This window comes from Perissodus microlepis, chromosome 1 (assembly GCF_051167445.1).
Source record: "Perissodus microlepis isolate ML-2025 ecotype Zambia chromosome 1, ASM5116744v1, whole genome shotgun sequence".
NCBI classification, from domain to species: domain Eukaryota; kingdom Metazoa; phylum Chordata; class Actinopteri; order Cichliformes; family Cichlidae; genus Perissodus; species Perissodus microlepis.
Window position 1 is genome coordinate 11,923,725 of NC_140461.1, and position 16,749 is coordinate 11,940,473.

The window sequence follows — 16,749 nt, forward strand, 5'->3', positions numbered from 1 at the left end:
AGTGACGGATTAATTAAAAAAAGGAATCATTAGTTTAGCAATTTGATCACATAAATTTAACAGATATTGATCAACCAACAAGCCTCTGAACAGGACGTGGAAATAAATTCATACAGTCTAGTAATGTGAGTTGGGAGAATAATAAAAAAAACAACAAGAAAACAAAAATAAAACATATTTGGCATTAGATTAGAGATTAGAATAGGACTAGAGTAACGGTTAAAGGTTAAAAGACCATACAGACTCATTTGGCTGTCGTGCTGCATCCTGGAGGTGTTCATATTAGGGTTGTTAACAAATATTCTAGATTTGATTACGGGGGTAAAATAAGAAGCATTTCTTTGTGCTCTGAGCAGCACAGACTGGAGCTGGACTTCTGACAGAGAAGTTGTGCGCGTAAAACATATTTAAATGTTCTTTGAAAGAATAGTCAAACGTGATTTGGGCCAACTCTTACAGCTGTTACAGCACTAATTCACATAGAACTTAACCAGATTTTATTTCTGAAATTTGATTAGTAACTGGCAGCATGTCTCTTACCCATATAACACATCTAACTCTACCACATACACTCACAGGCCACTTTATTAGGTTCAGTGAGTACAGTCCATGCGTACAGTGAATTAATGGTCATGTTCAAGAAACCAGTTTCAGATGATTTGAGCTTTGTGACATGGTGGGTTATCTTGCTGAAGCAACCATCAGAAGATTTGTACACTGTAGGTATAAAGAGTTGGACGTAGTATCAAATGAGCATCGCTTAAAACCATAGCCTACGTGAGTTTTGTTGCTGACTAAGGTGTCCAGAGTCTCCCAAGAAAATATTCTTCACGCTATTAATCATCCACCACCAGCCTGATACAAGGCAGGATGGAGCTATGCTTTGATATGCTTTACACCAAATTTTGACCCCGCCATCTTGAAGTTGCAGCAGAAATTGAGCTTTATCTATTATTAAACCATTTTTATGAAAAATGGTTATTTGAGTTTCTTTTGCTTTCCTATCAGCTGCAAGCAGTGTGGCCATTTTACTCTGAGTTGAAGCATTTTCATCCGGAAAACTGGGATACTTGCTTCTTTTTTACTATCATCTATAAAGTCTACAGATGATTGTGGAGAAATCCCACCAGATCAGAAGTTTCTAAAAACACTCAGACAAACCTGTCTGGCACAACAACCGTGTCACATTCAAAGTCATTAAAGTCACCTTTCTTCCTCATTCTAGTACTTAGTTTCCACTTCAGCAGCTGTTTTGACAAGATAAGACTTTGCTTTCCTCATTTAAAATATATATCTAAATAGATTTAAGACACCCGTGTTCAAGCAGCTCTTTGATTCAAATGGACTAAGCAGGTGAAGATGGAGTGTTTTGTTGCATTTGATTCTGTGCCATAAACATGCAGTATATAAATATTTTACTAGCTTTTAAGCAAATTTGAATCCCTTTTGGCTGGTTTACTGTTTCAATAGTGACTGCTTTTGTCAGGCAGTATTAATGGCAGATAATTTGGTAGCACAGATGTGCAAAGAGAGATTTGTGACAATCGAGAAGTCAAAATGAACAACACACACAAGTACACTTATTTGCCTGACGATCAAACGACAGCTATTGCTGACCCAGCTGCAGATATAGGGTGAGGAAAAAAAGCACAAACAATACTGAAAGCAGATCTGTGATGTTCCGTCTTGATACTTCCTCATTCTGCAACTGCCTGCATCAAGCTTTCGGCTGGGATTTTCACCTTGTAAAGTACTGTTCTTACCTCTAGGTGGCACAGGGGTGAAGGGGATGCTTTGAGACAGCCTCATCAAGTTGTTCCGCTCCACAGCTACAAGAGGAAAAGTACACATGAACATACACCATGTACAGCAGCAGTAGAGGAGTGAGCTGAAGTAAAACTGCAGAAAATACTTTGTCTCGGTTACACTTTTCACCTACATTTTAGTACTGATTTTAATAAAAATATTAATAGATACAAACATGGAACAGATCTTACTGTCTAGCATCACCATCTCACCTGAGTACTGGTAGCTTTCAATGGGCTTGAATGGAGAGCCAATAGCTACGGAAAACAGAAAATAATGTGTTCATATTTGTGCAAAACATACCAGCAATAATGACTCAATGATCTTCGGAATTAATCATTTAAGACCGTCCAGACTATCAAACAGACATTTTTACCTCTGACCCTCAGTGCTATTTTATTGATAACGCTTCTTTGCTGTAAGTAATGGGCTGTCTGATTATAACAAAAATCATTATTGTAATTTTTTAGTTAATACTGAGATCATGCTTGTTTAGTCACAGTAATGTAGAACTACAACTTCCTTGCGACTAGAACACAAAAATAAGTGCAGGACATATTTGCAATCAGCTCTTAGTATTAAAAAACTCAACTTAACTAGCTGTCAACTTGTATTCTGGTTATGTTCCTATATAAAAACATGGTCGCCAAGCCGTTAAATCACCATTCTGCAGCAACTAGTTGACTATTTGTGGGGGATTCGCGGTATTATTGGAAATAAACTGCACTGCACTTCATACACTAAAGTCACTTTAACGATGGAAGCTGACTGCGTACGCATGTTTGAAGCGATCATTTTAAGGTTAAGTTCATTGCACACTGTTGTAATACTCTGGGTTGTACCAGAGTCTCCAATAACTGTCTTCAATAATGTCACTGTAGTATTAAGAAAAAGAAACTTTTCTTTGTAATCATGAATTTTCTTGAACTTTAATTATAATCATTTAAACCTAAATAATTAGTTGTAGTAATCCAAGTAATCCTACCAGAGAGAAGCAACATTTTAAAAAAGGGGAATAATTGCATAACATTATGCAGCTTAATAATTGTTCTATTTTAATTATCTTGTTTTAATAAATCTCCAGAACAACATTTTAAATGATAAATTTTGGAGATATTAGCTGTATAGATGCCTGCTTTACTCGATTATTGGGAAACTAGATGGAATTTTGTGTTTTGTGGCTTATTTTGGTTAACAGATTCAGCTCAGTTGAAATATTTCACATTTAAACCTGCTTTTAAAAAGGTTTGTGTCATGGTTTCTGCAAAGAAGCCTTGCTGTTCCTGAGTTTTTCAAATAGTGATTTGAGCACCAGAGACGTGCCATTTATTTCTATTAAAATCAAATGAAGCCAGACCTGACACTTCCAAATTAGGGCAGCTTCCATTAAATCAATCTCAATGGATTAAAAGTACTGCATGTCCACAGTTAAATAAATAATGTTCCTTTAAGAAAAACGTGAATTGTTCCAACATCCGCCAGCAGGTGTCACTGCACTACTTAACAGAGGCACAAACAGGCCCACGCTCTTTTTTACTTCTAAAAGTTTTTTTTAATTTAAGAAAAAAAATAGATTGAAGTATAAAAATGTAATATCTATACATTATTAAATTTATTACAATTTCAAGCCAGTTCTTTGTTTTCTAAGAAATTCTAAAAGTCACATGTATGATCAAATATTTCACACAAATATCTTACTTTAATTTGTCATGTCTTTAGTATCATCAATTTGTTTGTATAGATATTAATAAATGATTTAAAATATTTTAATGACTGTTTTTTTTACCGACTGACACTATTCAGGGCCAAAAATGTGTTGCAGATACATTTAAATACTTGTTTTGTTCAAAAATACATAAAATAATGCCATTTTCCACTCATTTTAAAAGTTTGCTTTAAAACTGATTGGATTAGCCATTTTTCACTGGATTAATCTCCCACTAAAGCTCAGAACAGATGAAATGACTAATGCAGATAATTATTGTGCTTTTTGGCCAGTCAGCGACACTCACAGTCCTTTCTGGGTCCGAGGTGGGTGTGACGTGGCGTATAGAGAGAAACTGCAGCTGTAACCACAGAAGAAGAACTAAACAGTAAAAAACTCATCCAGAAAAAAAAACAAACCAAAAAAACCCCATTAAACATTCTGCAGCAGCGTTTCTCTCTCCTATCAGATTTTTCTGCAGGTGTAGGCTTTTAAATATTAGTGAAATCGTTCCTCTCTATCACATATTATTGATCCGTTCTAGACCTTTCCTTCTCTGGAAAATGCTTCGCACAACTCTAAACACATGCTGTGACGTGTTCTTCCCTTAAGGTCAACTGAGTTTATTCTAAAGAACAATGCTGCGAAAGACAAATCACAATTCTTCAGTTAAACATTAACAAAATATTGTGAAAATGGTATTTTAAAAAAGGGAAAGGTGTTTTTGGTGAAACCTGTTACAGTATAGATTTTATTGCACACAAAGGATGCTGAGAAAGCTAACAGATCAAAGATCATTGTGATAACATTGTAAGTAAAGCAACCGGACTAGTTAAGCCAGACAGAAAACCCTGACTACGCAGATTTCAGAGGAGCACAGATCTCACCTGTTAGTGTGTCTTCCCCAGGGGCCCGCCTGATAGGGGAAATACACAAATAAATACAAATATGTCCTAACGCCCAGCTTGACTTTGACTTTACTCTGTGCCTGTGCGTGTGTGCACATGTGTGGGTGTGGACACTTACAGGCTGCTGGCTTGGGCCGATTTGACCTGAATTCTTTCCTGGTAAAGAAAGCAGAAGTTGTTAAACAGTTACAGGAACAGGTACAAATATAGTTCAGAGTTAATCTGCACAATATATGACTTTTTCCGATGGAAAGTACACGGACTAATCTTACCAGTACTGCAGCCCTGGGGTCATCATGTGTGAGGATGTCTTCAGCAGACACTCTGCTCCTGTCCTTCTTTGTCAGAGCTAAAGTAACACAACCAGTGACAAACAACCCGTATATTACAAAAGACGTGAAACATTGATCACATTAATATACAGTCTGTTCAAAAGTATTCTGGAACAATGTTTGTCATTTTTCATCTGGCCATCTTCAAAGTGGATTTTAGTTCAAACAATCAGAACGTGATTGATTTCCAGTGAGCGATAGCGACGTTATCGGCCTCACGAAACTGTTCTTCAGTCAGTTGTTCAGTTACCTTGAGCCTCTGAAAATAGGGGACGTCTGCTGCGTTTTTTTACCTTGGAAACTTGAGCTGGGAGTGACGTCATACCCAAGATGGCTGAGTTCTAGTATTTGCAGCTGTTTTTGTTTTGTTCCCCATCATTCAGCCATCACTACCATTACGTGCAGCATTTCCATCTTCCCACTTTCAATGTAACGCAGTATTTGTATAAAAACAGCTATAATTCCTCAACAGTTAATGTACTACCTGAATCACACTGAAACTGTGTGACACAATCACATTGTGTGGTGGTGTACAAAGGAAAAATTACAAAACTTCTGGACCCACTGCATGTTATAATTCATCGCTGTTTTGTGAACTTACTCGAGTCTGGATGAAGAAAGGCTGGGTTTCTGTCAAACTCAGTGAAGCCAGCATAAGAGTTGACTGCTCTGATGTGAGTGTGACCGTCGGGTTGAGCCTGGGGACGACACAAAAACACAGTGAGATTAAAAAACTAAAATAACAAAAACAAAAGCACACATGCAAAAAGTTGCGTGAAGGCAAACAGTTCTTAATCACAGATCTGTGGTGAATTTGACAGTTTAGCTGTAACTGGGAAGATTATTTCATACAACCGTTAAGTTAACATAACAGAAATTTAGCATCCTGTTTACCCATCATGTTTTAATAAGTCAGCCATCTGTCACACACCAATTAACAAGTTACTGAATGACTCTTCCGGGTTTTTTTTTGGTTTTTTTTGATTAGTCAGAACATGTATTTGCAAATTCAGGAAAAATGAGACCAGTTTGTTTTGCTGTGGTTTGGTTGTTTTTACATGCTTATTATGCAAACAGCCCAGTCAGTCATGTTAGGAGTCTACATATGAAAATGTCTGCGGAGGTCTGACATTATGAGAAGAGAAATTTTAAAATAAATAAATAAATAAAATACACATCGGTATAGGTGACATACACACACCTGGGATTTGGTCTGTGGGGTCGGGCTTTGCTGTTTGCTGGAGGTGGGGGTTGCTTTGGCCAAAGAGTGCTGGAGTTCCTCACTGTCTTTATGTCCTGAACCAAGAAAACATCAAGTTATATTCCTATTACAAAATCTAATGCAACTGCGCAAATTAATTCAAATTAAGACAAACAAAAAAAAAACCATACACAGTCCCCAATTTAATGACACGACCAACCCCTTCATGGTGAAATAATCTCAGTTCAACATCTGATTCCTCACCCCCACCTGACAGACACAAATGCCATAAAATAATAGGGCTGTCCCGAATAAAAGTTCTTTTGAGATCCGGGGGACACAAATAATCACTAACTATTGTGAAATAGTGCCACATGCAGTGTAATCTGTCTGGGTACTGCTGCTTGCTGGATGGTACAGAGAGAGAGATGTGGTTTACGCCAAGGGAAAGTGCCCACTGATTTTTTTTTGTGGTTATAAAAAAGAGCTGCTAAAACTTGCAACAATCTTAAAACAGTGAGGTGGTGAGCTAAAATGACGATCACTGCTGTTAACGAGAACTGTGAAAACCCATAATTTCCAGGCTAGTCTCTGATATATATATATATATATATATACACACATATATACACATATATATGTGTATTTATTTATTTTGATGCCTATGCAACTAAATAAATCCGAATACTCAAATATTTGGGTGCAGCCCTACAAAACAAAACAATACAAAACAAAATTCATTGTTAACTTCAATAAGAAAACCAATCACCCACACTCCTGTGACTTAGGTGAAAACCACAGAACTACCCAAGAACAAGTCGGGCAAAAGGTCCAGACAGAGCAGAGAAAGGAAAGGAGAAGATCCCCAGCCAAAGCACTACTGCACTCCTGATCTGGAGGTGGACAGCCCCAGCACCTGGCAAATGGAGCTCAGACTGAAACTCAAACCTCTTGCTGCATTTGGCCCACTCGCCAGGCTCCTCTTGTCATGATGACCTTCTGACCAACTCTGACCTTCATAGCAAGATGTTGCTTGTTCTGACACTCCCACTCTCTTTATCCACTTTCTGTGGGGTCTCCTGGATGCCACAGCAAACGTTTCAGTGCAGCCTGGCAGTCTATTATTTCCATAGCTGTCACCCAGTGGTGATGTTAACTCGGGGTCTGGAGAGAGTTCATCATCTGTATACCGTCTACTCAGATAGCCGGATCTGCCCTCGTCGTCACTGAATGCCTCATTTACATATCCCAAATTGGAGTCCCACTCTCTCTCCCCCTTTGTGTTCTCAGGCTTCACAGTGCAAGCAGGCAAGCAAACAGGCTGAGTAGAGCCAGAAGTCTTAGACACAATAACAATAGTAGGATAGAGACACACACACTTTTCATCCTCCTCTTTTATCTTCTCATCACCAGATTCAGCCTCATTCACATACTTACCCACAAATGCCCCAAACTCTACAGAGGTGCTGTCTGACTGTAGGGGGTGCTGGTAAAGCCCAGACAGGGCTAGTTCAGGGTGGCTGGAGCCACTGGGCTGGGAGGGGGTGCTGCTGATGTGGAACTGAACCCCAGGGGAGGGCACATTAGGCAGGCTGGATGGTGAGTCGGAAGGGCCCGGCTCTTGTGGACGGGTCTGCTTAGTCTGAGTGAGCGAGTGTCCTCGTTGACGCAGCTCTGAAGGGGAAATGGGCACAACACTTTGCTCAAAGGCCCTGCAGTCGGCACTGCTTGACGAGCCAACCTCTGCAGCGAGGTGTCCAAGCCCGAACAAGCCCCTCCTCTCTGGACTCAATGCTAGGTTCAGGGTGGGGTCCGGCCCCAATTCTGATGCAGGACTGGGCCCGATTCTCCGTCGGCTTTCTGTCCCAGCCCTTCGTTCTGCGCCCATCCCAAACAGAGCATCCGCAATGGTAGCTCCTGTCTGGGGAAAAGAGGAGCCAAAGTAGGCACTGACACTGCTTTTTCCTTTCACAGATGATTTGGAGAGGGGGCCAGTGTCTGTCGACATGGGGGCAATGCTCGGGACCACATTCTTAGACAGACTGAGCTCCCGAGTGATCTGATTGTGGACCTTGCTGGCTTCTGATGCCCTCTGAACTGTGAGTGTCTTCAGAGTGTCCACGGTCAGGGCTGAGAGGTCCTGCAGGTGGCCAATCTGAGAGTCCAATGTGTGCAATGAGCGCTTTATAAAGTTCACCTTGTTTCCAACCTCCTTCAGCTGCAAGCACATGATCTCAACCCTGTAAATGACAAACAGCAGCTTTCATTACTTACAGAACAACCCAAATTCCCTGTAATTTTCCTCATTCAATTCAAATCAGTAAAACTGTTCAGATATTGTTATATTGTTTGTTGAATGTTGCTCTTTTCCCTTTTTGCTGAGTTTTTCCTCCTGTCCTTGGGCAAGTACTTCCATAACAGCCTTTTTCTGAGATGACTCATGTTATAATTTGGTGCTATATAAATAAAACTTAAGAAAATAGATTTCTTGTTTAATATTACTGGTACAATTTTCTGGGTGCTTATTAAAACAAATAAACAAAAAGAAACTGCCATTTGTTTTAATACTTTGAAAACGTATCTTGCCTCTGTGAAGGCCAACAGTGGTCTTACCTTTCTGAAGTAAGGCGTATGCGTTCCTGACTTCCCGAGTGAAACTGATCATCCTTCTCATGAAAGTACGTCTCCACACACTGCTCCTCAAAATCATGAAGCTTCTTTTGGTCTTCCTCTGTGAGAAACAGCTCTGAAAAAAAAAAGAAGCAACAGCAACTTGTAACTGCTGTACATTTCTTTGATGACCACTTAAACTGCTTGTAATGAGTATATAAAGTATTTAAATGTGTCATATTTAAAACAACATGGAGTATGTACTTGGTCCGTAGATATTCTCCTTCTTCCTTTTTCTACACATACAGAAGAGGGAGTATATATGGCACAGTAGGATGAAGGGAGGTGGGAGGACAGGCTTCTCATGGTAGGCCATAATGAAGTGGTAACGCTGGTACTTCCACACCAGATTAGAAATGGACTTTACTTGCATATAGACATTGCTGGAAGCAGAGTTAAACATTTAACGGTCAACTGCATCAATGGCAAGAATACAAAGATCAATAATGAAATCAGAAAGCAGTATCAGTAAATGGACAAAACCAATATGGAGGAATAGAAGTTTAAATGTTCACATAGCTCAAAGCTGGGCAATGCTGAGGCTAAAAAGTACTTACTTGAAAAAGGCGATTAGGAGGTTGACCATCAATATGTACTGCACAAAGAGGTAGACTGCTTGTAGGAAAGGCGTCAGCCACACTCCTGCTGTGCACAGCGACTTCACCGATAAATCACTGTTGTTGGCACAAACTGTGAAGGAAAGAAGTCCATTAGGAAGGAGCAGGACAAACATCCACCAACCTTCTAATATTACAATGCACACACATGCAGGTTTAATTCATTGTCTTCTACAACTAACATTCAAAGATAAAGGAGGACAGCAAAGCTTCAACAGTGTGATGGAGATAAAAATGACTGGAAAAAAATGCTCAAATGACTGCAGTCGTGTAACATTCTTCATAGTTTTGTATCAGATGTATTCATTTTATTTTTATTTCTACTGGCTACAGCTGTTTGAAACATCGTGAACTGATTCTTTAGCTGCCACAAGGTCATGATAACCTATGTGATAAATTTAGCAGCTTGTAAAATGTCAGCATACCAGCTCAGATTATGGAGGTTGGCCAAGTGTTTTGTTCCACCAAAGCTTCAAATGCACCCAACACAAATGATGACCACTTAAGCACTGCCTTTTAATCTAGACCATAGGTGTCAAACTCTGGCCCGCAGCCTAATTACATTTGGCCCGCAAAGCCATACCAAATTACTATTAGAGCTGGCCTACTGGTATTATACAGCTAATATATATATTGTTTAGTATTAAGCTTTGCTTGTTCCATATTCAGTTTTTCAGCAAAACTTGTTTGAGTCCATAAGAAAAGATTCATTCTTATATCTGGAGGAAGATTTTTTGTTTTCAATAAATATTAACGTTAGCCCGCGACTTTGTTCCAGTTTTGAATTTTGGCCCACTGTGTATTTGAGTTTGACACCCCTGATCTAGACCATTAAGAGCCACATCAGGACAGTTGATGCTGTGGTGGAGAAAAATGTCCTGCCCTCCTAAAGTGACCTGTTCTGGTTGCCGCTGTTTGGGAACCATGTTGTGCCAAAGAGGCTGTGGGAGCAAACGATGATTAGGATATCGTGGGTTTGATTTCCAGTGCTTGTTTTGACTGATGATTAGCTGACATGCTGTGGTGAGAAGCTTTGAACAAAACTGCCCTTACCCTACTAATCTCCCCTACCAAGCTCATCGTCCTTACCATCGATTTCATAGGCATATACTTCCCCATACATCATCCAGTACGGCTGAAAAACCACGTCTTTGGCCAGTGTCCAGCTTGGCTCCTCATTCGGATACAGAATAGCTTTCCTAGGTACTCCATAGCTCAGCAGGACTATAGCCATTATTACCACAATATAGAACATGTTGGCCACCTGCAAGTGCATCACATCAAGTCAATGGAAAACATGATGGATAAATAATAACCATATTATTTATCCATATATGAAAATATTAGACTGCTAAAAAAAAATTTAGGGACTTTTTAGTATATATATAGGTTACATCCGGGATTTAAAGTAAACTCGAATTTAAGTTTTTATATGAAACAAAAACAAGCTGATGCTTTTCCAGTTTTTAGTTTGGTTTAAAAAATTATTGATTTTAGCTGATAGTAGAAAATCTTTCCAAAGCTTGTACTGAAATCACCAGGATTATTAGTCTAATACATTTTTAAGCTGTTGAAATGCACATAATTAAACATATGTTGATTACATTCTGATTAAATTTTGCTTAATTTAAGAAGAAATCTAATAAATTAGGAAATATGTATTTGCTTTCTGGCTGAGTTGGAACACTAATACCACCAATACAACACTAATACCACTACTTTTAAATACCGTATATATAGTAGACTTTAGTCAAATATACATAATATTTATTTATTCAAATGCCAACTACATATGAAGCTCCAGCTAGCATAGTTAGCTTAACTAAAAACAAAACAAAACTGAAAACAAGCAAAATAATGTGTGTGGTTTTGTCCAAAGGTTTTTAAAAAAATCCATATATCAACACCTGGAATTGCACCAATTAGACTTCAAATTAAGTGTGATGCCACACAATCCCCTTTAAAAAAAAAATTTCCCTTTGCAATTCACAATGAAATTATTATTATTATAATAATTATTTATTTTTAAAGGGTGTCAGAATTTAAAGGAGCTGGTTGATGGACATGTTTAAGCTTTGGACAAAGCCAGGCTAATCAGTTTAGCTCAAGTAAGTGCTAAGCTAGCTCATAATCGTTTAGTCCCAGTAAGGAAGCAATTTAGTGTTTCATCACAGAATGCCAAATAAAATGAACCAGCCTCAGAGTTTATCTCATCATTTCATCCAATATTATATTTAACTATGCCATCGCATGTGATGTTATATTTTAATAGCACAATAAATGGTGAAACTAAATGTGGCAGTTTAGGATAACATAGTGCGGTACAATACCTGCAGATGGTGCTGTTTAAATATGAATTGAAAGTGATTAAAAAAGCGAAAATAAACATGGCATATTCATCAATACACAAAAGCCAGGAATCTCTGAGAGTTTGTTTAAATTATGAACAAACTTTAGAAACAAACTAAGAAAAAAGAAGAAGCCAGATTTGCAGCTGGTGCTCCTTGCAGAGATGGGATAAGGAGAATTTGCGGCCAACAACCACACAGAAAGCATGGAGGTTCGAGGACAAGCCTTCTGACAAGCTATCAGGTCATTATAAGAGGCCGCTGAGAGAAGCAGCAAATTGGCTTTAGAAGACGCCGTCGTCCAGCTGGGCTGCAGTATGTCTAACATGAGAGGTAAAAGTGGGAGTGGGGGTGGGGATGGGACACCTAGCATGCTAGGTACTATTGTTGAGGTTTCTGGGGTTTTCATGGGCCTCTAAAGGAGGATGCCCCTTGTTAACCAGCACAGCAAAGGTTTTGCAGGACTAAAACACTCAACCTGGGGCTAAAGTAACTCAGTCTGCAGTTCTTCATTTCTGTTATGCAGAAACTATGTCTGACAGGCCCAGGAGCCTGGAGGCAATGTTTTCCCTTTTACGTGAGATTCACTCTGCATGCCTCAAGTTGAATTTTCCTAGAACCACATACCAGACATCGTTGTGCTTGTGGTACGAAAGTAAATTAAACAATCTCACCCTCAGTGTCACAAGTTGCTGTAAAATTTGTGTTCAAATGAATACTAAACTTAGAAAAGACTCACCATTTTGGCAATCATCATAACGTAGGGCCCAGCTTGTTGATTAACAGTCAGGAAATCCAGGAGTCGCACATACCAGAAGATGATGTTAAGACAATAAACCGTCCTCCCAGGGCCAAAGGCATCACCTCCGCCCAACCTCAGGCCACAACCAATAAAGAAGGTCACAATGGCCAGGAAGTCGGACACGTTGAAATATTCGCTGAACCACACCTTTATTTTCTGACTTATTTTGCCAGCCTCAGCCATAAACATCTAGAGAGTAAAAACAGTAATAGATAAGAGAAGTGAAATCAGAAAGACATTAAACAACAGTCAGTCCTCCAGAAAGAAGCTGTATTAATAAGCTAACCTCTGTGTATTCCTATGAAATGCAAACTCATTTTGGACAATGAACTTATGGAGACTCATGCATCTGAAAAAGGAACACTTCTGATCCACGCACCTCTCTGATTTTCTCAATGGCAGCCGTAAAGATGTAGAGGATGACCACCCACTCTTGAGGAGTAGGCCATGGAGGCATTTTCACCAGCACCACATATGTGTACAACATCAAGTAGCCCAAGTAGAAGAGCTGAATATGGGAGACAAATAAAGTAAGGTTCATTAAAAAAAAAAAAAAAAAATTCCTCCCTCCCATCCCTCCTACATGTGAAACAATGCACAGCAGATTCCCTATAGTATATAAATCAGAGGGGACGGAAATGGAAAACGGCCCTGGCTTACAAAGAGCCCCTAATTCAGATAACTTCCTCTGTTAATTATTTTGAGATGAGGTCAGTTAAAGTCCTTCTAAAGGGTTGAACCTCATCACTTTGAGTTGGGAACAAATAGTCATGTCCCTGAAGTCTCTGGCCTCAGAGCTCAGCTGGTGGTTAGCCGTCTGAATAAATATTGTGAGAGATATTCAGCCCTCTCAGTCTCAAGTGAAACTCACAACTCTCAGTTCCCAGAAGGTATTAATGGGGCACTTTGGTGGATTACTTGATAAACGGAACAGAAAATGCTCAAACAATTGTTATTTTTTTAAAAACATGTTTAGTCAGTGCATTTAATATAAAACTGATTACTCACAGTGATAAATTGAAAAGTAAATACCTAACCATAAAGGCTTTAGGGCCTCTTACCAGCAGCACATTTACTGTAATATATTAACAACCCAATATTAGTCACAACTCCTGGGCTTAGTAGTTCATTTGCCTTCTTTGGACATGTGCAGAAGAGGGATCCCTGACATAATTGGCAGAGGATATTAAAAATAGAGCTGCCAAAGAGACGGTTCATGGATGTGGTAAAAGAGGCCATGCAGATGGCTGTTGTGTTAGAGGAGGATGCACGAAACAGGATGAGTGTGCCACCAAGAAACCAAACAAGGGGGAGTTTTTAATGTTTGGCAACAAAAGGTTTAAAAATGATGTTGACGGAGCAGGTCTTTAGGCAATAGAATGGTGGAAAAGGTACCGTTCATTTTGCAAACATTTTAATAAAATATCAATGACACAAAGTTAAAAAAATAAAATGAAATAGAATGCAGCCTCAGTGGAAGCTGCCAACTCCCCCCCCGACTCTACTACTCAGTCCCCACATTTATGTCTTTCCCAGCCTCACATGGACCCTACCACTTAAGTGAGGAAACCACCAATATATAAATATAAATAATCATGAGAATGATAATCCTCAGTTCTGGTAACACTTTAAATATGAGTACCTATATGACATATACTGTGCAGCCATATGTTCAAAGAAAGTCAATAACTACAGAAAACCCACTCTGTTGCTCTCCTCTACTGCTCCTATCATGCAAACTTGTCTTTACTACCCACCGACAACCAGGTGACCCACAGAAGGCAACAGGAAAACCAATCAAAACACTAAACTGCGTCCACCGAAAAAAACTCCATCAAAAAGTAAACAGAAACTTGTGATCAAACACTGGGAAGGGTGAAAAGAGGTAAGGAGTGACTTAAATCCCAGTAAGATGGAGCGAGATGATCTTATAGTCACACAGGAGAAGATGATACAGAAGACTTTAAAGTACAACTGTCATACTAGTCTAAGGAGCTTGGAAAAAAAGCAAAAAAAAAGTCATTCACCCACTATTAATCATGAGCCTCATCACACAGTAGTAATATTCTTATAATAGCGAGTCAGTGACCCTCTTAAGGGACAATCTGCACTAGGGTTTAAATATCTGGGACTCCACCATTTGGTTTTAGAACTAAAGAAGCCTCTTGGATGAGATTTGCAATGTCTTCCAGAAACTTTAAGAAGTCCAGTCACTTTCTTTCCAAGCTCCTTAAACTACCATGACCTAAATGACTAAGAACCTACACAGACAAACTGTCATACTATAACATCAAATTAGTCTTTAAACATGTAATTTGTATCACATTACTATATTATTACTATTTGCTGAACATGTTTTCTTGTGCTGATGAATAAGTGTCAGATGCCTGATGTTTTTGTTGAGTCCAACTTTTTCTTTAGAGGCACCATGAAGCTGGCATGTGGTTTTAAGTAAATTTCTTCAACTTCTGCACAGCCAGATATTGTACAATTTTACACAGACACTCTGATAAAATAATAAACTCTGATATATATAATCAGACTCTCAGATAGACGACAGACAGACAGATAGACAGATAGATACATAGACAGATATAGATATATCTCAGATCAAATTTCAATTTGCCCAGCAGTTTGTTTTGTGGTTAAATAGTAACAAAACTTGAGACATTTCCATCCTCAGTTTCACTTTGTGTTCTATACCTAGCAACAACCATGAACAAACTAACACAGTAAACGAAGATGGTGAACATTATACCTGCTTAACATCAGCAGTGTCTGTGTCAGCAAGTTTAACTGTCAGCATTTCTGAAGAGACTTTGCCTCCACGCAAATATCATTCCATATCAAAATCAACTAAATCTGAGAACAGTTCCCACCTGACCCTATACGAATCAGCCAGTTTTGATGTTTTAAGTAACATTATTTTTCTGCTATTTTTTAAGTCACATAACCTTTTAAGCACAGGAGGGGTTCAGGAAGGAAGCAATGCCTAACTCTACTGTTTCCCATCGTTACGCTGACTCTCAATTTAAGTTTGTATAAAATTGCTACTTAAGTAGTACTATTTTTTAAGTAGGTCAAACACACTGTAAACTGTGGGAAAGTCTTAAAATGTCCTCCCACACACACATATCCAGTTTCTTAGTGTAACGTTAATTAAGTCAGTTGTGAAAACTGTTGAACCTTGACATGTGAGGTGTGATCTGCTGGAAAAATCGGCCATTATCCCACGGGTGATAGGCAAGTCAGCGGTGCAGTGATGCAGTAATGTGCTGAAACTCGGATGAAATCCGCTAAAGCAGATGTAGATAAGCGTAGGCAGAGGCTATATTCTGTAGGTTAGTGGGTTTTAGTGATGGTATCAGTAACCAACAAAGATCACTCCCAGCCTAAGTTTCTGAGAACTAGTGTTGGGCAACAGTGAGAAAAATGCGAGAGAAAAGAAGAGTGTGAACCTGACAGTGCATGAGCGTATTTAAGAAAATATATTATAACATAATTTTCCTCAAGGAAAATTAGTAGGAGGACTCATGCAGTTTGAAAGGTGCACCCCTTGCCTTCTGATTTGAACATACTTTCCTGCCCACTCTCTACTGTATTTTATTTAAAATAAAAAGTAACGATGTGGAGATGAAGGTGGTGCTTTGCCACTTGGGGACTGCCTAAACACAGGTAAAACAAAACCCACAACTGAATGATGAATACCAGATACAAGACAAGAAGAAGAAGAAAAAATATATATAAAGACCTCTTACCAATAATCTAGAACCATTAATTGTAAGTTTTATATTGGATATTTTAGTGTGATTATGTTCCATAAGCTTTCATGTGGGTGAGATACTGTGAGATCAATCAGGGCTGCCCCTTGTACCTTCTACTGTCTCAATGGTGTTTGATTACCTGAAGTTGTTAAGTCTCGAGCAACACCTTTATTGCTTTACTGAATTTTTCCTAGACACATATTGCTGGAGTTTTAACTTCTTCAGACTTTATCCCCTTCTCCATGCACCAAGGAGTAGATAAAGTTGTGGCAGAAACTTCTTGTACGGTATCTGATTCCCTGACACATGTTGGCTTTAGTTGAAGGATATTTGGCGACTAAATTTCTTAAGTGAAGCAATGCTGGCAAAAAGATCATTTAAGTGTCTGAGAAGATCTTAGTCAACTTGCTTTTCCATATATATCTATGCACTTTCACTGTAATCTTCATACCGTATTGGACCAGAACTTGACAATAGGAGCATGATAGAAGGCATAGATTTTCCTGGTTAAAGGCAGTTTCCTGGAACGAACATGTGTCTCCATGTCACTTTTTGTCTCCACGTGGTCATGGGATCTTGTCTCCTTAAACACATCC

At 38.9% G+C, this 16,749-nt stretch overlaps 1 protein-coding gene across 3 annotated transcripts in view; it reads right to left on the reverse strand.

The window, feature by feature from the left end:
• The window catches only part of trpm7 (transient receptor potential cation channel, subfamily M, member 7), a 152,683-nt gene that overhangs the window by 6,190 nt on the left and 129,744 nt on the right, over positions 1-16,749 (reverse strand). For all 3 annotated transcript variants that reach the window (XR_014800406.1, XM_084930026.1, XM_084930017.1), the window contains exons 19-34: positions 16,605-16,748; positions 12,769-12,897; positions 12,327-12,578; positions 10,329-10,503; positions 9,180-9,312; positions 8,827-9,005; positions 8,566-8,698; positions 7,390-8,192; positions 5,953-6,047; positions 5,353-5,449; positions 4,692-4,768; positions 4,538-4,575; positions 4,399-4,427; positions 3,819-3,872; positions 2,019-2,063; positions 1,764-1,829 (exon numbers count right to left, since the gene is read on the reverse strand). Coding sequence is in view for 2 of the 3 variants with exons in the window: in XM_084930026.1 (XP_084786152.1) it covers positions 1,764-1,829; positions 2,019-2,063; positions 3,819-3,872; positions 4,399-4,427; positions 4,538-4,575; positions 4,692-4,768; positions 5,353-5,449; positions 5,953-6,047; positions 7,390-8,192; positions 8,566-8,698; positions 8,827-9,005; positions 9,180-9,312; positions 10,329-10,503; positions 12,327-12,578; positions 12,769-12,897; positions 16,605-16,748 (2,449 nt within the window). In the remaining variant the exon portion in view is untranslated. The remainder of the gene's footprint in view (positions 1-1,763; positions 1,830-2,018; positions 2,064-3,818; positions 3,873-4,398; positions 4,428-4,537; positions 4,576-4,691; positions 4,769-5,352; positions 5,450-5,952; positions 6,048-7,389; positions 8,193-8,565; positions 8,699-8,826; positions 9,006-9,179; positions 9,313-10,328; positions 10,504-12,326; positions 12,579-12,768; positions 12,898-16,604; position 16,749) is intronic.